The sequence below is a fragment of the Colletotrichum aenigma genome, assembly GCF_013390185.1.
Source record: "Colletotrichum aenigma strain Cg56 chromosome Unknown KSG_Cg56_contig07, whole genome shotgun sequence".
Taxonomy (NCBI): domain Eukaryota; kingdom Fungi; phylum Ascomycota; class Sordariomycetes; order Glomerellales; family Glomerellaceae; genus Colletotrichum; species Colletotrichum aenigma.
The window spans coordinates 1,866,105-1,885,958 of NW_023500913.1; the positions used below are offsets into that span (position 1 = coordinate 1,866,105).

The 19,854-nt window shown below is 55.1% G+C and overlaps 6 protein-coding genes across 6 annotated transcripts; 4 read left to right on the top strand and 2 right to left on the bottom strand.

Moving 5' to 3' along the window:
• Positions 1 to 79: 79 nt before the first annotated feature.
• On the top strand, positions 80 to 513 carry CGCA056_v010760 (uncharacterized protein; the record flags this gene model as incomplete). The annotated part of the gene is made up of 2 exons (XM_037326007.1): positions 80 to 363; positions 429 to 513. The coding sequence occupies 2 exons, from the start codon at positions 80 to 82 to the stop codon at positions 511 to 513; spliced, it is 369 nt and encodes a 122-aa protein (XP_037175814.1).
• A 648-nt stretch (positions 514 to 1,161) lies between these two features.
• On the top strand, positions 1,162 to 3,037 carry CGCA056_v010761 (Eukaryotic translation initiation factor 3 subunit D; the record flags this gene model as incomplete). The annotated part of the gene is made up of 3 exons (XM_037326008.1): positions 1,162 to 1,375; positions 1,434 to 2,679; positions 2,743 to 3,037. The coding sequence occupies 3 exons, from the start codon at positions 1,162 to 1,164 to the stop codon at positions 3,035 to 3,037; spliced, it is 1,755 nt and encodes a 584-aa protein (XP_037175813.1).
• Positions 3,038 to 3,733: 696 nt separating this feature from the next.
• Positions 3,734 to 4,753, bottom strand: PNO1 (Pre-rRNA-processing protein PNO1; the record flags this gene model as incomplete). The annotated part of the gene is made up of 5 exons (XM_037326009.1): positions 3,734 to 3,918; positions 3,980 to 4,078; positions 4,137 to 4,331; positions 4,392 to 4,473; positions 4,535 to 4,753. 5 exons carry the CDS (start codon positions 4,751 to 4,753, stop codon positions 3,734 to 3,736), a joined length of 780 nt encoding a protein of 259 aa, XP_037175812.1.
• Positions 4,754 to 5,788: 1,035 nt separating this feature from the next.
• Positions 5,789 to 8,115, top strand: MDM31 (Mitochondrial distribution and morphology protein 31; the record flags this gene model as incomplete). The annotated part of the gene is made up of 2 exons (XM_037326010.1): positions 5,789 to 6,623; positions 6,677 to 8,115. 2 exons carry the CDS (start codon positions 5,789 to 5,791, stop codon positions 8,113 to 8,115), a joined length of 2,274 nt encoding a protein of 757 aa, XP_037175811.1.
• A 1,692-nt stretch (positions 8,116 to 9,807) lies between these two features.
• On the bottom strand, positions 9,808 to 10,903 carry HCR1 (Eukaryotic translation initiation factor 3 subunit J; the record flags this gene model as incomplete). Its single annotated transcript, XM_037326011.1, has 4 exons — positions 9,808 to 9,823; positions 9,881 to 10,569; positions 10,629 to 10,726; positions 10,885 to 10,903. The coding sequence occupies 4 exons, from the start codon at positions 10,901 to 10,903 to the stop codon at positions 9,808 to 9,810; spliced, it is 822 nt and encodes a 273-aa protein (XP_037175810.1).
• Positions 10,904 to 14,017: 3,114 nt separating this feature from the next.
• On the top strand, positions 14,018 to 15,290 carry CGCA056_v010765 (Alternative oxidase; the record flags this gene model as incomplete). The annotated part of the gene is made up of 4 exons (XM_037326012.1): positions 14,018 to 14,519; positions 14,593 to 14,686; positions 14,755 to 15,086; positions 15,145 to 15,290. 4 exons carry the CDS (start codon positions 14,018 to 14,020, stop codon positions 15,288 to 15,290), a joined length of 1,074 nt encoding a protein of 357 aa, XP_037175809.1.
• Between the last annotated feature and the right edge of the window lie 4,564 nt (positions 15,291 to 19,854).

A 19,854-nucleotide genomic window follows, 5' to 3' on the forward strand; every position in this document is an offset into this window, starting at 1 on the left:
GAAACCCTGCATGAATCACATGCCCTGGCTACTAGAGAGATCAAGCGAGATGGGCGGCGAACCCTGCGGCCACGCACTCATGGCCTCGTGCCCCCCGGCGCCTTTTCCCGAACTGACACCCGACATCCCGTTTGGATACAGTAACGTCAACGGGGACTTGGATTCTCAGCAGAGAACGTGGGAAGTGAGCAAGGGCAGTCTTTCAGCCTTGTTGGACCTTAGCAAGAAGCTCAACCTCGATGGAGAGGTCACGCCCGTCATGGCCTGGGGTATGGTTCTCGGCCACCCCAGGTGCCATGAGCTCCGCGCCGAGGACTTCAACAAGCTCACTGACGAGCTCAAGGACAAGGTCCGATGCTACGGGTATGTGCTGGTCCCGATATCTCTCGTTCTTCTTGCATGTGAGCATGTTACTAACCTCTGCAAAGCTTCGGCGCCGTGATGGAGGAGTTCGAGGTCAGGGATGCCCTGGAGAACGTCTTCTGCTCCCGACCTGAAATGATGGTCTACTAAGATCTCATTATCAAGACATTTGAGCTGTGCCTATGCTGGCCATGCGAGGGTGTGATGTATATAAGGGATTTAGATAATCCCAGCCTGTACTACTTATTTGATGAGATGCTCAAGCGGGAAACACGAGCGTATTCTGGGAACAACACTATTGATACCATGAATCGGTAATGAGGGTAAAGAAAATAGAAAATTCAAATCACGTAGTGCTCGAGGATCCAGAGATCGTTTCTTTGTGACTGAACACCTACTGGGAAAGATCACTACGCAGGCATCGACTTATTTATTCCCTGCCCGCAGACCGTGGACACACGGAGGTGGCAGACCGCTCAGGTGGTATGTAGTGGCCCCGCGTCGCGTGGAAACGAGTGGGTGCCAGTGGCCGCCAGGTGTCGGAAGCGCAGTGCAGTGCAGTGCACGAAATTTTGCCCGCTCTGCCCCACAAAGTTCACCCCACCAAAAACCGAACGTCGAAAATCGACGGCGAGAGGAGGCGCACACGGCACAGCCCAAACCCTTGAACGACTTTTCCCTCTCCAGAGCCGAATCGCTGCCCGCCGCTGCCACCCGCAACAGCGCCCTTCAATACCGACTCCCCCCGAACGCTTGTGCAGCCCATCCCAGGACGCACTCACACACACGTTCTTCATCATGGCTCAGGAAATCGACTGGGTCAAGCTCGTCGAGACTTGCCCGGCCGGCGACGGTTGGGGCCCGCCAGTCACCAGCGACACCACTCTGAATGGCGTCCCCTATGCGCCCTTCTCCAAGGGCGACAAGCTCGGTCGCATGGCCGACTGGACCTCCGAGGGCAAGGACAGAGATGGCCGTGGAGGAAGACAGCAGTACAACCGTAACTACCGTGGTAGGTGCACTCTCCGAGAACGAATGTCAAAAATATCGTCGCTAACATTCACCTGCAGACCAGCAAGTCTACGGTGCTGGCCACGCCATCTCCTTCAACGCCCCTCCCGCCGAGGACGAGTCCACATTCTCCGTTGTCAGCAACACCCGCGACAGCACCAAGACAAGATACGGCCGCGGCGCCGTCTTCACCCGCGGCGGCCGTGGTCAGCGCGGAGGAGCTGCCACCACCACCCGTGGTGGCCGCCAGGCCATCAACCGCACCCAGCAGGGCGGTCGTCAGGGCTACGGCGGCGGCGGCTTCGACCGTGGCGGCAGATCCGGCGGTGGCCAGCGCGGTCGCCGTTTCGGCTGGAAGGACTACGACAAGCCTGCCCGCAACCGTGACGCCAGTATCAACATCAAGGCCGACTGGAAGCTGCTGGAGGAGATCGACTTCAACCGTCTCGCCAAGCTCAACCTGGATGCCGACGAGGGCGAGGAGATCGACGCCTACGGCTTCGTCTACGGTTACGACCGCTCCTACGACAAGCCCCCTGTTAAGGGCACTGAGCGCAGGCTCAACGCTATTGACCGTGCCGCTTACAACGTTACCACTTCTTCCGATCCTGTGATCCAGGACCTTGCCGACAAGGGCGAGGCCACCATCTTCGCTACCGACAGCATTCTGTCCATGCTCATGTGCTCTCCCCGCTCCGTCTACCCCTGGGACATCGTCATCTCCGTCCAGGGCAACAAGGTCTTCATTGACAAGCGCGACAACGCCGCTCTCGACATGGTTACCGTCAACGAGAACGCCGCCGACGCTCCTCTTGATGCCGCCGACGGCAGCAAGGATGCCCTCAACCAGCCCGGCGCCCTGGCCGAGGAGGCTACCTACATCAACCACAACTTCGCCAACCAGGTTGTCATCGAGAACGAGACGCAGAAGCTGCAGTTCCCCCACGCCAACCCCTTCTACAACTCTTCCGAGGACACCGACCCCCCCGCCAGCAAGGCCTACAAGTACCGCAAGTTCGACCTGTCCACTAACGACGAGGAGGAGAACGTCTACCTTGTCGTCCGCACTGAGGTCGACGCCGTTCAGAAGAACGCCATCAGCGGCGACGACCAGCTCGTCACCCTGCACGCGCTCAACGAGTTCGACAGCAAGGCTCAGGGCAGCGGTGGTGCTCTTGACTGGAGGACCAAGCTTGTCAGCCAGCGTGGTGCCGTCGTGGCGACTGAGATGAAGAACAACTCCTGCAAGCTCGCCAGGTGGACTGTCCAGTCCATCCTTGCCCGTGCCGATGTCATGAAGCTTGGGTATGTCTTTTCATTACCGATTTGCCCCCTTTTGTCGAAGATGTAAAACTAACAACACCAAAGTTTCGTGTCTCGCGCCAACCCCAAGTCCAACGACAAGCATGTCATCCTCGGCGTCGTCGGCTGGAAGCCCCGCGACTTCGCCAACCAGATGAACCTGTCTCTCTCCAACGGTTGGGGTATTGTCCGCACCATTGCCGACATGTGTCTTAAGCGCGAGCAGGACGGTAAGTACGTGCTCGTCAAGGACCCCAACAAGTCCATCCTTCGTCTGTACGAGGTGCCCGCCGGCAGCCTCGACGAGGACGACGAGCAGGAGGAGGCCCCTCAGGAGGAGGGCGAGGGTGACGACGAGTAAATCTGTCAAACAGAATACACAAAATTACGAGAGTGTGTGCGAGCTACGGGAATCTGAATGCTCCCATCTAACCTAACGAAATGGCGGTTGTGAAACGGGAGAAGACAACGTTGAGGCAGTCAGTAAGAGTGACCTGGGAAGGGGAAACGTTTTTTTAATCCCCCTGATCGAGACGAATCGCCTGGATAAAGGGCTTGGCTTGCAGGTTGGCCGCCGGGTGAGCGGCCATTATGTAAAAAGGTCTTTTCGGCGGGTAGGCACGTATAGACGTCTATGGAGTAACGCATTATGGACATGGTTCGTTCCGCAATCAGAAATGGACTTTTGGTGAACTTTGTAGCCTCTGGTAATGTCGGTGCCAGAGAAACCTAGTATGTGTACCAGACTTCTTTGGAATGTAAGTCGACGTCATGAGGACCATTGAGTGAAATAACTCACGCTTTTCAGTTGATTTCGTGTCGGTCATTATCCATGAGATTTCACCCGTAGCATGACAATGTTGGTTCAAATGCTTCATCATATTTTCCCCCTGCCCATGTAATGATTTGGAATCTCTAAAATGCCCACAACGCCGGAGTCCATGACAGGATGTCGTTTCATGCCATCATTAAACCACCCAAGATTGTCCTTTTAAAACTTTTCCTTCACTTTTCTTTTGTCCAATTCCAGCTTTTTTGTTTGCTGGTATTCCCTCTCTTAAAATCTCTCCTTCATGCGCGCGGCGACTGTTCTCAGGTTGCCGTAGACCTTGGAAGGAGGCTTTCCGAGAATCAAGCTCACGATGGACTCACGGGCCATGTGGATGTTCTTGTAGGCGCCGAGGATGTGGATCTTGCTGTCGGCCAGGACGATACGGGTCTTGCTGGCGTTCTCGATGGCGACTGCGTCTGCTGTTAGTGATAATTTCTTGGAGGACGGGTTTGCGATATGATAGCGACATACACTTCGTCTTGCCGTCCTTGCCTGCTATGCGACCGATGGCACGGCCCTGCGCCTCGTTGCCCATGACCTGCTTGACATCTCGGATCTCGAAAGTCTCGACTACAGTATTGTCAGCAACTGTTCTACATTGTCTCCTTTCCGCAAGAGTATTGCTTACTGTAAAGATCGTCCAGACGCAACAGCGCAATAGCATCATCAACGTCGAAGCCCAGGGTAAAGGCCTTGACAAAGTCCTCGCCCTTCTGCAGGGCGCCGTCCTCGGTGGAGTGCTTGGATGTGCGGAGCTCGACCTGTTTCCTCCGCGGGTTCATGCGGACCTGAAGCTTGAGGTGCTCGACGAGAGGGGGGTAGACTGTGGGCGCGCACTCGTCAGACAAAGGTGATCCTCAAAGACATTGTGCGAAAAACGTACTCTTGGGCCAGGCGGACTTGAGGGGGGTGAAGCGGTGAGGAGGCACCGGGACCTTACGGGTCTCTATTCTGGTGACGGGGTCCTGGAGCAACGTTTAGTCCCTGATATCAACAAGTCTTCTACGAGTATGTGGGTAGGCGCACAATGTCTCTAGCGGGCGCAAAGCGCGGGCGGTTCTCCTCGTCGACGACCATCTCGCTCTCCTCTCCGTTCTGGGGCACGCTGGGCATGATCGCATCCAGGTCTTCGGGCAGCGCAGTCGGCGCATCGAGCAGAAGCTCCTCGTCCTGCTGCTCCTCCTGGAAAGCAGCCTCGGGCGGCGGGGCGGCGATTTCCACCTGTTTGGCGGTAGGAGCGGGCATGATGGGCGGTTCGGAAGGGGAAGTTGGTGGTCGAAGATTCCTCAGGTCTTGGGATCGATCGCTGGAAATTCACAAGGACTCGAAAATGGGTATCGTTTTTTTCGGTCAGGGACTCCGGTTTGTGTGTCGGGGCGAGTCGGTCTGGCGGCGGCGGCGGGGGCAGGCGATTGTGAAGAAAAAAAGCGGCGGGTATCAATTGTAGACCGATTCGATTAAACTGCAGTGCCAAATTTTTGTGTTTTTTCTTATCGATAAGCGGATAAGCAGAGACAGAGGCTCTTGGGTGAGGGGGTCAAGGCACGGACTTGAGAAACGAAAGAGGGGACCAGAGCAGAGTGGAGACCGGTATCCGTACCTCAGTGAACTGTGTGTCACCACCATCCTTGCTCAGCATGGCATCTTTTTGCAGCAATATCCATCCTGCTCTCCTGAGTCACAGCGCACGTTAATTGAGAGAGGCTGGCTAGAGTATTTCGGACTACCTACAGAAGAGTTCTTAACAGGCTTCGGGGCTTCAAGGAATAACGTTGAGGGTTTAGAAAGAACAGCCACACAAGCCTCACCATGCACTCTACCTAACCATTGCTTACATGAGTGGAAGCAGGGGGCCCAGGTTACGGAAGCACAGACCATGCTGCCTTTTTGACTAAATTTTTCTCTTTGCCCTGGCTCCAGCCTCCAGCAGCAGCAGGAGGGGTGCTGGTGTGAGGTGACGCCCCCCCATACGTCAGGTATCTTTGGAATGGGTCCAGCTGGGTTCAGCGAGCGAAAGCTGTGGTAGCGCGTCATGGATGACTTTTCACAGGCGCCTTCCCTGGCGCAGGTTTACATCTCAGTCACGTCTGCATGAGCGCATGAAATGTACTAACATTTGCCGTGCCTCTCTCTCTCTCTCTCTTGCATCTTGTTTACAATCCGATTGTTGCAAGCCGCCCCTTACCCCCCGCACATACCCTTCGAGGTAGATAATCGACCGGCTCTTCTTCCTCATCTGCTGTCTCTCTGTTCAACCAAGAGACAGGATGAGCTGGAGACATGTCTAACACTGCGACGACTCTTCTTGGGCGTCGCTTCTGGTCCTGTGCCAGCGCATCGGCGTCGCAGACTCTGGGTCTGCAAGGGACGACTATCTTAACTGCTGCAACAAGGAACGGCTGCTTCAGGGCTACTCAGCCGGCTGCCGATCCGACTTATAAGGCGGCATCTTTCCGAAGAACCATCCACTCTGGGCGACACTCGTTTCCACGACCGAACGTCTACAATGCGCAACGAAGCTACACTGGGAGCGGACTGCTGTTGGTCGGCTTCACCACCAACGTTTCGCCCTCGCAGGCTGCTGTAGTTACTTGCGCCGCCGCTGCTGCCGAGTCTGCGAGTGCGGGGCTGACGAGCAAGTCGAAGCTCTACCAGCTGGGCCGACTAGCATGGCGACGAGGCATACACAACGACTCCAGGAGCGCAGCACCGAATGAGAGGAGGCATCACAGCTCCGAAAGCGGGAAGCCCGAGGAAAAGGGCACGGCGGCCCAGCCGAAGCAGCAAAATGCTAAGGTTACAGATCAGGACAAGGCCGACACATCAGACCACGACGCGGAGTCGATTGCCTCCACCATGTCGAAATATTTGCACATACCGAAGATGCCGCACCGGCCCACTCGGGAAGAGCTTCTCGCCGCTGCCAATGGCTTCTTGGGTCGCATGAAGGTGCGCTTCAAGTGGGCGGGCATTAGAAGTATGAGGCCGTGGAATATTGATGAATGGGGTGCTTTCGTATCGTGGTTCCTGTTCGGTCACCTTGTCTGGATTCTCGTCGGTACCACGACCTTCTTCTCCCTCATCATCTTCAGTATCAACACGGTTTTTGCACAGGGTACGTTCACTGCACTGCTTCTAGGCACCCCAGTCACTGATGCTCTGTCCTAGAAACTCTCGCGAAATGGGTCGGTGATTCTCTGACCGAGTCTGCTGGCGTCACGGTGGTCTTCGAGTCGGCCATCGTCCCCAAGTGGGGAGACGGCGTCATCACCTTTAGAAACGTTTTCGTATCACGACGGCCCGGACAGGTCACATCCTCAGTTAGCAAGGGTTCCTCGAAGAATGCCGCGGCTGTGGCAGCCGCCGAAAAGCACGACGAGAATGATGTTAGAGTGTTGGAAGAGGACGACGGCAACTACACGCAGTACGATGTCACTATTGCTACCGTGAACGTCACCCTGTCGTTCCTGAAATGGTGGAACGGAAAGGGTTTCCTGAAAGACGTCGAGGTCAAGGGAGTCCGAGGCGTAGTGGACCGCACCTCAGTTGTGTGGTCGGATGAGGTTGTCGATCCTCTTTCGTACCGTCACACCCACGAGCCTGGCGACTTTGAGATCGATTCCTTCAAACTCGAGGATCTTCTCGTAACGGTTCACCAGCCCAACGGCTTCCGGCCATTCTCGGTCAGCATCTTCTCCTGCGAGCTACCACAGCTCCGGAAACAGTGGTTATTCTACGACTTCCTCTCAGCAACACACATGTCTGGGTCGTTTGATGGCTCTCTGTTCACCATTCACCCTCGTCAGGTTCATGGCACCGTGGCTGGCGAGAACGGAGACGCTGCTAACGATGTTGGCGAGCCGTCGGCATGGAAGAAGTTTAGCCGCCTTCGCATCGACGGCCTCAAGATTGACCACCTCAACCGAGGCGTTGAAGGTCCTTTCGGCTGGATTTATGAGGGAAATGTTGACATTGTAGCGGATGTCATGTTCCCTGCCGACCTGGACGATAGCATTACCAAGGTTATGTCAGACTTTTACGACCAACTCGAGGATGTGGTCATCTCGAACCGCATGCGCCTCCTTCAAAAGGACCTTCTTATCGACGCCGCCGCGCTTTTGGGCCCAACCCCAACATCGGGTCATCTTTCTCAGGCTGCACCAGAGGTTGTCGGGTACAGCACTCCGGAATCTCCCGAGTCACACGATGACGAGGAGCCCGAGCAAACGGACGGGGATAGGCGGTATCTGATCATGGATCTTCGCATCCACATGAACGATGTCAAGGCCGCCGTGCCCCTTTTCACGAAGGACATCTCATACATCAACCAGGCGCTTGTTCGCCCCATTGTGGCCTACATCAACGCCAAAAAGACATACATCCCCATCACTTGCCGCATAGTCAAACGCGCTAGTGACTTCGACGGCAGCTGGACCATCTTCGACTGCGGTCTGATGGATGATATGTCAGCCGAGACGTACGAGGCCTTTGCCCGCGATGTCGAAAATCAGCAAAGCCGCGTACGCCGACTCAAGAAGGTTGGCTTCTGGACGTTGAGTCTTGCTGTTCATGCCCTCTTCATGGGCATGGCCGGTAACGTCATCTAGTCCACCTCTCCTCTCATCAACTTTTGCTCCTGTTGGGGCGGGCACGGCTGTGGTAACGAGCCTCATGATTTAAAAAGAAAAAAGAAGGGCGTTCATTTTGCATAGACGGAAATGTGTATATATAACGGCTGAGCATGTTTTCGGAGCAGAAAGGGTCGGCTCTCAACCCCCCCCCCCCTTCACTCCTTCATTTTGCTTTCTGGGCGGCGAGGCGTTCCGTACGATACATGGGATACACATTTGGTAGGGGGAGAGGTAACGACAAAATAATTGATACCCCTATTTCCAACTCTTGACTCGTATGTGCTTGCAACTTCGCACCTACTGGCTTGCCTTTTCCGCTTCGGCTGTGACTCACATCAACACTGCGCATGTCGCATTTGTGTTGAAGGTCTCGCGCATGACGCCCACGTCGTCAAACCGGGATCCGAACCATGCTCGTGCTTCTAAACATCTCTCCATCCTCCGCGCGACACCCTTGACCACCTACTTTATGCATAACGCGCGATATTGAAGCCCAGGGTGGTGTCTCGACCCCCATCCAAGGATACCAAAGCATGGTCTTCCGGGGCTCACCGAGAAACTGCATGCACCTATCACGACGATTCAAGTTGTCTGTCTCTCTCTCTCTCTGCCTCTGTTTTGATAGCCATTTGACATGTATTAGAGAAGAAGGCGTATCGCTGGATGCTTGGAAAACACAGCGAACGAGGCATTAAACATTTAACACGCTTCGAGCTGAGGAAGCATGCCCGGGGTGGAGAAGACAAACCACCCGTCAAGTGATATTAGGCCCAAAGCCTCCTTCGCCTAGAAAATGGTCGAGACTGGTGTAGCTCAAGTAGGCGGATGGAGAGGCACCTGTTCTATGCCTGGCTCTATCTACATGCTAGCTAGCTATGTATCCGCTGGCCATACTGCGCAGGAATCTGACGGAATATGTTTCCATTTGATCAAGTATCTCATGGCAATGCTGCTCTCAGAATCACAGGGAGTCTCTCTCCTGCTGGCTGCAGTCGTTGCTCGTGCAATCACCGAAAAGATGGATTGCGAGATCTTTACTTGTTTGAGCATGTTCAGAACTCATGAGTTAATCCCTTTACTAGGGGTTACTTGCACCGAATTCGAAGTTCAAGCCGCTTCTCTTAGCAAGCACTGGATGCCATACACTTAGGACTTCGCTTCCAATCTATGCGGAATGTGTCGGGCTGTGCAGGTAGTCTTGTAAATGAATCTTTGATGAATCGGATCTATCATATTTTTTTTGATCTACCAAGTCCCATTATCCATCGATCACGAATCGTCGTGCTCCTGATATCATGCGAGAAACGCAGTGTAGCATGCTGACCCTAACGGAATGGAGTGCGAAGCACACCATCCATGATCTATTCAGCGTCCGCCAAAATTGACGCCATTTTTCACTACTCCGCCAACCAACATCGTCATCTTTTCTGTTTTGGCCCAATCTCCAGCGGCCCCAAACGGTTGCGATCCCTCAAGGGTCCTTGCTCCCACGTGCGAATGACGCGACAGGTTGTGCCGTGTGGACATGATCGCGTAAAATCAAGCCGCCGCCGCCGCCGCCAATCTCGGCACGCAGACGCGCCGAATTGTACGACACGTAGCGGGCTCGCAGGACTGCAAGGGGCCGGACGCTGGGTATGGGGGAATGATGCAACCCTGCCTGCTGCTTCACATGAAGTCGTCACTGGAGAAAGGGTTAGCATTCGGGGCATGTTGACAGCATCTCAAGAGTGCAACTTACTCTCCGAAGGCATCGTCCTCGTAGGTCTCGGTGTCAGCAGCACTGGCACGGCTAACGACAGCGGAAACCTTGGTCTTGGCAGCCTTGCTCTTCTTGTTGCCACCGGCAGCGGCCTTCTCCTCCTTCATCTTCTCGTTGCTGAGGGCAGTGAGAGCAGAGGCGATCTTCTTGATCTGCTCACTAGGGAGTTCCTTGGCCAAGCCCTTGGTGAACTCCTGCATGAAGAGACCGTAGTGAGCCTTCCTGGCGTTGTTGGCGAGGATGGGCGTCAGCGTGGTGCGGAGGTGCTCGAACTGGGTCTTGGTTTGGGGGTTGAACAGAGGCATCTGGGCGATGTTGGCCGTCTTGCTGGGATCGTTGGGGTCGACCTGGACGGCGGTGCCGGCGAGAGTGGCCTTGCGGCCGGCGGGAACTCCGATATCACCGAAAAGGTCCTCGGCGTGCTTCATGTCGGACTCCTTCTCAGTACGGCGGAGACGCTCGCGACGCTCGGCCTCGGTCTCCTCCTCTCCGGACTCGTCTTCCTCGGCGCGGCGAGCGCGCTCCTCCTTGAGCTCAGCGATGCGCTGGGTCTTGGACTTCTTGTTCTTCTTGGCCTCTTCGGCAGCCTTGGCCTTGGCCTCCTCGGCTTTCTTGGCCTTCTCGCGCTCGACCTCGGAGTCTTCGGCGGCATCCCAGGAGTCAAGGACCTGCAAGAAAGCGTCAGTGTGTGCGCGCAGCGACGTTGCGGGTCGGTGGGCGAACGTACATCGTCCTCGTCTTCTTCGTCATCGAACTTTGTACGGCGGAGGGCGGCAACGGGGGCAGAGTTGGAGCTGGAGCTCTCCTCGCCGCTCTCTTCCTCGTCTACGGTTAAACCCAGTCAGCATAGCTCAAGAAGATGAGGACATGATGCTGAAGTGGGGTTGACGATCATGGGCGCGAGAACCGGTCCAGCCAGATCATCGTGACATTTTGCCTCTGAGGATAATTTGTGTGCGTGTGCGGGACATGTAGCTACTCACCCCACTTCTTAGGAGGCATGATGTCAGATGGTATATGTGCTAGGCGCGGGGCAAGAAATCAAAAGTCGAAAGTCGAAAATGGGCGACGGAAGCAGAGCTTAGAGAAGCGGGCGATTAACAGAGATGTTGGTCGAAGAGGAAAAAATCCCATCAAGCCTGAAGTTTGGTTTTCGGAGATACAAATTGTGGACAGGAGGGGGTCCGTGGTTGGGCAGGAAAGCAGTGAAGGGCGCCCGAGGAAGGGAAAGCCCAGCCCGGCCGAACGCAGCAGCGGGCAGCACCTAGCGGGGGAACTCGCTGGAGACCCGACGAAGTCTGCAGTATTGAGGTCACCCTGATTGACTTCCACAGGCAGCGTCTGTGATGCACGGAAATGGCACCCTTACTGCGCTTGCTCTCCCGTCATCTGAAGAAGATGCGCTTACAGTCATTGTGAAAGGGAATAACCCGTTTGGGTTGCGAAGGTATGCTCAGTAAAACCGAGGCTGCACAGAATAGGAAGCCATAGAACGGAGACCTTCACGATCACAAGGGTACCTTACGACGGAGGCGCTGAAGGATGCTTTGCGTTCGTAAAATCACCATGGCATCTCTCGTCAAGCCATGGACTGACTGACTGATAAAGATAAGAATCAAGACGTCGTCGGCAATTTCATCATGGAATACTTTGCACAACTCATGGTAGAGACAGTGTAAGCCAGTCGCGGCCGAAAGGCGAAGGTGGGATGTTCTACCCCGCCATCCCTAGATTCGGGCCGTGGGCTGCATACCTTAGGTAAGGCAAGTAGCAAGGTAGCTTGATGACGGGCGTCATGCCTCACCGAGTTTGGCCTCATTGGCCTCAAGTGGCCCTTGCCTCTTGTCGCTCCAGGCAGAGTACTTTGCTGCTGGAAAACCTCAGTCTTCCTTCCGTCTCAGGCACCTTGTTGGTGTTTGCGCGCGCAGTGACTCACCCAGCAAATGACCCCGCGCCTGTTGCCTGTTGAAAAAATTCACCTGGAGAGCTTCCGGTACGTACCTTTTACTGATCCGTGACCCACCATGGAAAACACATATAAACCCCAGCTCGTGCCGCGGGTCTTGCTCGTTTTTCTTCCTTTCTTCTTCATCCGAGTGCAAGGGCTTTACGCGTATCAGTGAGGATTCGTCCGAGATCGTGTTTTTGCTAGTTGAAAACTATAACTATGACCACTCCTAGTCGGCCTAGGCTGACTAGGGAATTTTTGAACACCCAAAGCTTCCTGAGAAGGATTTCTTTTGCTTTCATTGCTTGCGGTCCCTGGTGGACCGTGGTGAAGAAGGTAGACCTGATGATGATGTCAAGAGGCTCTCCAATCGGATTGTCCCGTGAACACCGACGTTTGCTTGTCAATTTTCTCATGAGCACGATCCAAGAGGCTGTAGAGCAGGATAATTCGCATTAGCATTTCCGCAAACTCAACACTTGGATAGGATAAGCTGCGGTCAGGCTGCGGGTGGGCGGCCAGACGACTTGGTGATAAATATTCGCAAAGAAGGCAGCCCCGGTGAAATGTGACTCGAAATCTCTAATATCTGACACAGATACTCAACCCAGCACCTGAACCACGACCATGTCGTGGCCTGGCAGCTGAGGCACCGATGGATCACGGCCATCCATTCGCATGACGAACGGGCCTGAGGCGATCAGAGCCGCAGCCGCCTTCTCCCGATCCCTCCTAAATGGTCCTGCCCAAAACAGCCTCAAATTTGCCAACGTGACTAGCAAAACGTTTTCTCGTCCGTGTCTCCGCGGCCCGTAGGGCGTTGGGCAACAGGATAATCGGGGTTCACCAAGAGAGCCCCCTATCTGAGGTAGTTTCGTGCTCCAATTGCCTTTCCCCATGCCCCTCCAGATCCTGTTCCCAGCCTGTCATCTCGAATTTGGCCTTGAAAGATGCCATTTCTAGAACGGTCACATGGCCGGCCTCGATCCTCCGGGGCGGCGGCGGAGAAGACGGCGGCGGACGGGTGTCCCGCTCTGGAGCCTTTTCTCCATCAACGAGTCGGGATTTGAAATTCGTAAACAAGCTCAGTGGGGATTCGCGGTAAACATCGCCGTTCACATCTGCACCTCCCCGTAAAAGGAAAAGAATTTTTCTCGATTTCATGACTCAAACAGCACCAGCTTCGCAGAGGGAATTTTGTTGATGTTTGACATCATCAAAGCTACGGCAACACACGGAGAGGTCGGCGATTACCACAGCGAGCCCACTCAATGATCTCAAGGGCAAACCCCATAACATCAACTTGTTTGCCAAGTGAACGCCTTACCATCGGGACGCGCCCTATATTACCGGCTCAACTCTATTCTTGGGGATAGATAATGCAGGTGGCTCTCCAACGCCAGCAGCGGCATCAAATGCATGCCTTTACCTCCGTGCGGAAACAATTGTCGCTGAGAAAACGTCCGTATCCGTGAGTGCATTCTGGCGACTGCGGCGGAATCCATCCAATCACAGCCCGACGAAAAAGGAGCGGAGTGCTCAGCCATCGTTCTCAGCGTCCCCAGCGTCCCATCCCGAGAGCTCCCGACAGACGCCGTCCAGCTGATCCCCGCCAGCGGGCTTTGCCTGCTGGCCCCCCGTGCCCCCCACCTACCAAAACCAGTATTGCCCACCCGAATGATCGGATGTCGGAGACGTCACAACCGTCAACCTGGTCAACCACAGCGCTGGTAATGTAAGCTGGACGCAACAAGGCATCGACGCTAATCTAGCCGGCGTACTCTCGGCGACTTAGCCTCAGCTTTGACACGGGGGACAGCTCCGGCCGGTGTCACGGGCACGCCTGCGACCTGAGGCATTGCAAACAGTAGAATTCTTCCTCGTCTTTGACCCGGTCTGTATTCGTAGGCTTGAGTAATCCGCCCCCGTTACCGTTGTCTTCCTTGCGCATTGTGTTTGTGTATCCATCCCATGGGTCTTACAGCCGAAACCCCTACCACCGCTGCCGCCGCCGACTTGCCATGAAGATGTGATATATAAGAGTCAGAGGCCGTGAGCCTCCTCAGGCACTCTTCCCATGTACTCACAGCATCGTCAATACAACATCACAACAATACCTGAAGACTCATACGACTCCAAGTCAACCATCATCTACAATATCATTACCCATGCTTTCATCAAGAGCATCAACCAAACTTTGCGCGCCTAGAACCGGCGCAGCCCAGCTCGTCCGGGCAGCAGCAACCACATACAAAATCGGCACCTCCTCCTCGCACACCCTTTACTACCCAGCAAGCCTTCGAATCCAGCAGCAGCAGCAGCAGCAGCACAGCAACTTCTCGACGACGCCCGCCGCCCAGCTCCGGGACTTCTTCCCCGCCAAGGAGACGGAGCACATCCGCACGACTGCGCCGGCATGGCAGCACCCGGGGTACACGGAGCAACAGATGCGGGACATCGTGCCGGATCACCGCGTCCCGCGCACCGTCGGCGACTGGGCCGCGTGGAAGTTTGTCCGTCTGGCGAGGTGGTGCATGGACAGAGCCACGGGCCTGGGCGCGGACCAGCAGGTCGATAAGAAGAACCCGACCACGGCGTTGACTGCCGACAAACCGCTCACTGAGGCCCAATGGCTGGTGCGGTTCATCTTCCTCGAGAGCATTGCCGGAGGTAAGCCTTCAAAATAGTTCCACCCTTGCTCTTTGCATGTTAGCAGGAAGAGGTCACTAACACGTTACTCAAGTCCCGGGCATGGTCGCCGGCATGCTTCGTCATCTTGGTAGCCTGCGGCGCATGAAGCGCGACAATGGCTGGATCGAAACGCTACTGGAAGAGAGGTATGTAGACGCGGCTCGAACGATGCTCTCTCGGTGCAGTCAGATATACTAACATCGTTTCGGCTTAGCTTCAACGAGCGCATGCATCTCTTGACCTTTATGAAGATGTCAGAGCCGGGCTGGTTCATGAAGACCATGATCCTCGGCGCCCAGGGTGTCTTCTTCAACGGCATGTTCCTGTCGTACCTGGTCTCGCCCAAGATCACCCATCGTTTCGTCGGGTATCTCGAGGAGGAGGCCGTCCACACGTACACCAGGTGTATCCACGAAATCGACCAGGGCCTTCTGCCCAAGTGGTCCGACCCCAAGTTCGAGATCCCCGACATTGCGGTACAGTACTGGAAGATTCCAGAGGGGCACAGGACGATGAAGGATCTGATCATGTACATCAGAGCTGATGGTATGTGTCATCAAGTACAAGTTCAAGAGGAGAAAGCATTTACTGATATCAACCGCAGAGGCTGTCCATCGTGGCGTTAACCATACTCTGAGTAACCTCAACCAGAAGGAGGACCCGAACCCCTTCGTCAGCGAATACAAGGACGGCGAGAAGCCCAACGCCGCGTTGAAGGCTCAGGGTTTCGAGCGGGAAGAGGTCATCTGAGGATGTACTGACTGTACAGCAAAAACACCTTTCCTTTGTCTGGCAAGTGTAGATCTGGGATAGAGACCAGACATTTCTGTATTTTTGGGATTTGCGAATTATAGACGACAAGACCGATGATACCATTAGAAGAAGAGGGGTTGTCCGGCGCAACGGCGTTATTGGGAGACAGGGCAGTCCCCCCTCATTGTACAATATTGGGAGCAAGACATCGGTCTTTGGACTTGGTGGAATGCCATTTTCTTCAACACTCCGAAACTGGTTCCTTTGCTGGACTTTGACCTACGCAACTGGGGGGACAACTGAGCGAGATCCAGTCAGCTTCTTGCCGTCAGAGTGGACCCAACATGGGCGGTCGAATCGAGATATCCGGTGTATCCATCTCCTGGCAGATCGTGGGACACTGCTGTGGTACAGACTAAGGCACTGTGCGAGGGAGAGACGAGAAGGGAACTACATCGAGATAAGGCGAAAGTGCCGGGCGCCTGCCGCTGCATGCCATCAGTCGGTGTGACGATTCTGGCGACGAATGTTTCGGTGTTCGTGGGGGATTTCAGCTCTTCTCCAGAATGATCGACGAGCACAGCCACCCAAGGGCACGATCCCTGTGGACGAAGCCGCCTCATCTTTGGATGAACGAGATGTAATCAGACGAAGAACCAAACCCAGCGCTATTGCAGATTATGGCTGCCTAAAGTCTCGCTCGGAGCGGTCTGATGAACTGAAAAGTATGGAATCCAAGAGACGCCATCCACACGTGGGCAAAAGTAAAAGCAAGTGCCAATGCTGCTGCGCCGAGATGGCCGGAAAGACACGTCGTCGTCGTCATCGTCGCCTTTCCTAGCTTGACTTGACGTCTTTGAACCACATGCCATTCCCAGGCGTGCGGTCCGGTTCGTATCCCCGAATGTTTTCTAAAAATGGAGTTTGAGCAGGCGGGGGAGATGGCTCGAGACCCGCCCCGGCATGGGATGGAACCCGACCTCTCGCCGATGTGGAGAATCTAGAAGCCCGCGGAGGAAGGCAGTTCACAGACGTCGGTTGTCCTGAAACGTCCCTCGTACCTTTTCTCGAATAAGCTTCTTCCTGCCGCGTTGTGGATTTTTCGATGGCAGATGCTTGATGTCATTTCGGGGCAGGTCTGATATCGGGGGCCACGAAGCTTGGGTGGCTGTGTCAGACGCTATTCCGCGTCCTGCAGCGCTACATCTGCAACAGCTGCAACAGCTGCAACAGCTTTGCAATTGGCTGGCTGGGATGCAGGTGTCGAGCAGCATGAGCAGTCTGGCGTATGCCGTGGGAGATGTTGGGCGAGACACTCAGGGGTTGAGAATCATGGGCGAACGACAACGTCGATTCCAGGGCTGCTGGTGGCCGTTGTCGTGATTCTGGCAAAGAGGGGGGGCCCTGTTTCGAAACGAATTGCGCCTCATTTGGTGTCCTTCGAGAAATGTCATTGGAAATCCTGGGCCGCGAAATGTTGCCAGCAATGGAGGGATAGCGGGTGATTCAGGTGGGCGATCGCATCCGAACAAGCTGGGTGAGATGTGACGCTGATGTAGATTTGAGGGGTGAGGTTCATGTTGAATCTGATGTTCGCCTCAATGCTATGTATGCACTTGGACGCGGGAAGGTGAGACTTGTGCCTGTCGATGGTAAACCGGCGGCTCAGCCTAGTGAGGCGACAGTGCCGGCGATTTGCAGCGGCTGTCAAACGATAAGATGGATGAAGCAGGGCTGATTGGACAGACGTCACCGAAGCCGAGCTACGCGCGTAGACTACCATTTCGAGAGTCCGACGCCCCATGAGCAAACCACATTTGGTGGCCCTCTCTCGTCACCGTTAATTCGGTGCTTATTCTAAGCAGAGAAACCCGAGACTTTCGGACAGCCAACGGTTGTTAGTGGTGTCATGTTTTTGATGAGACCAGTCGTTTGGCTGTCCACTCTCATCTCATGCTGACGCGAATCACAGCTTCAAGTGGGCTCTTTCGTCTGTGTCAGGTCGTCTAATCAACTGGGTACTGGAGGTGGAAAGTGGATGAACCAGGCCTGTCAATACCTACGGGCGTCAAGGTCTAGACGGGGCGACGGCCTGTGACACTGACAGACCGATGACAGGTGGTTGGAATTATGGCGGTGTTGCGGCGCGCACGGAATGATGACGGACCGGGCCAAGAGATCAAGACTGGACAGTGAACAGCGCCGGAAGTCAATACTGGGCGCAGGGGAGGGTGGGAAGGATGGGAAAATGCAGGGCAAATGCGAAAGCCATGGATCGGTGAGAGGGTGGTGGAAGGGGAATGGGAATGGGAATGGGAATGGATGGATGGGGTCACGGTGCCGACGGCGTATGCTCTGCGGAACTGTGAAGGAAGGTGGTGGGAAACCAGATGCCAAGACCAAGCGAGGAACAGCGTAATTTCAAATTATCGGGTCTGGTCAAGCAGTCAGCGCGCGCTGGCTGGGCGGTGGACACGGACGGGGGAAACACGAACCCACCTCAAGGCAGACTTGGAGAAGCAAAAAAACGCCTAACCTAACACTTTCAGTTACAAGTTGCTAGGTATTCGTGCCATTGCCAGAAACCTTCCCCTGGCTTGGCCAGGCACCTACAGAGCACTTGCGGACACCAACCAACCATGCCTCCTCATCTTACACAGTAGGTTATTAGGTACTCACCAAACAGATCTCCAGACATAGGTACATGCCTGCCCAAGCAGAAACACACTCACTCGTAGGACCAGCAAGTCGAGATTCCATTGGTCGTGGAACGGACCACCAGCCAGAGGCCGGCTGATGGGGAGACTACCACGGTCTGGGATAGACAGCAATATGAACTGTCAGAAGAGTACCTAATATGGAAATGATCCAATCTGGACACTCTGGGACCTACATAGCAGCGCGCCTTACCTGGGTTAAGGTCAGCAAGGTGAGCTGTATAAGCTGTACAGGAATAGACCTAGGTCGTATATTCGCATATACTCAGCGTACAGGCATGACATAACAGTAATGAAATGGATGGGTTTGTACGAATAAGGATGCGGATCGACGCTTGGATCACCGAGTCTACACTACCTACTACCTACGGCCAATAAGCCGCACAATTCTACTGTACCTACGGACGGGATGTCCGTTCTCGTGAGGACAGGAAGCAATGATCCGCCTCCTGTCCCGTGCTCGGTACCAACACCACACCCTGGTGTGACCCGGCCACACCTTGGAAGTGATGGCATTATCTTGAATATGTTCATGTTCGAAACAGGACCCCTATTTTGCCCCTCTTGCACCGGACTGTTTCCCGCCCGTTTCCCATGGTCTAAACTGAAAGAAGGGCGAGATATCATGCGCCAGGGAGCCAGTGTGTAATTAAGAAATTGTGAAGTGGAAGTGTGTTTATTAGCCCACATGCCCGCGACGCCGACCACCAAATCACCAAGCTACCTGCCTAGGTACCTAGGTCAAGCAGCAGCAAGCTCACCTAACCCCCCCCCCCCCCGACCCCCGACCTCCGACGCCGCCGCCGACCGGCACAGCTGAATACCGCGCCGTCGCGAGTCACAAGCTTGCTCCAGGGTGTATCTGCTTCCCACGGACACCCCAGTCCAAAGTGAAGTGTCGTTCAATCGGCCGCCACGGCTGCATGGCTGCTGGCGCCCTCCGTCCCGTGCTCCCACGAATATCAGCACAGAAACGCCATCTACTTTTCGCGAATCCCACCGATTGGCATCACCCCCGTCGTGGACATTTCATCATCATCAAACCGTTTGTTCTCTTCGCAGCCATAACGAGCGCTACCAGAAGGTTGACCAACCGGACACAAACAACCAGCAGCAGCAGCATCGTCATCCGACAGCAGGACGTCGGGGCCAAGGTGGCAAGCAAACGCACGCAACGCACGCCCACAATTGAGAGCAGTGCAAAGCAACAGCAGAGAGAGCTACGATAGCTTCGACGACAATTCGCCTAGCTGTCGCGTCCTGATCCCTGCCGGCCCCGAAAGAACAAGAAAAGGATATTTTTGGATTTACGGTTCTAGGCTTGCAGCATAGCATCGCTTCTCGCTCGCTTCGCTCGCCGCTCCACGCAGACAGACACGCGGCCGGTACAGCTCCTCTTTCAACACCAAGGACGACAACCAATCGAATACCAGAAGCAAAGCGGCCGTAGCAGCTAAAGATCAGAAGCCGAGACGCAGAGCTGCAGCCAAAGCAACAGCACAGCAAAGCAAAGCAAAAGCAGCCCGGCGCATTCCAGTCAGTAGAACGGGCAGTCGGAGCGCGCCGTTGCAGAGAGCAGGGCAGAGAGCGGTGCTACGTGAACAGACAAGCAAGCACGCACAACTGGGCCGCCCCCAACCCCAACGCCAGGTACCTGCCGCCGAAGGTACGATACTCACTGCAGCTGGGAACTGGACGCACAAAAAAAGGTACCCAATCGAGGTGCCAAAGTCAGGCACAACTGTCAGGTACTGCATCTGCCAGGTACTGAGTGACTTCCCAAAGGCGCCGGTCGACAGATCCATCCTCAAACGTGCACAGCCTTGTGGGCACCACCCAGATTG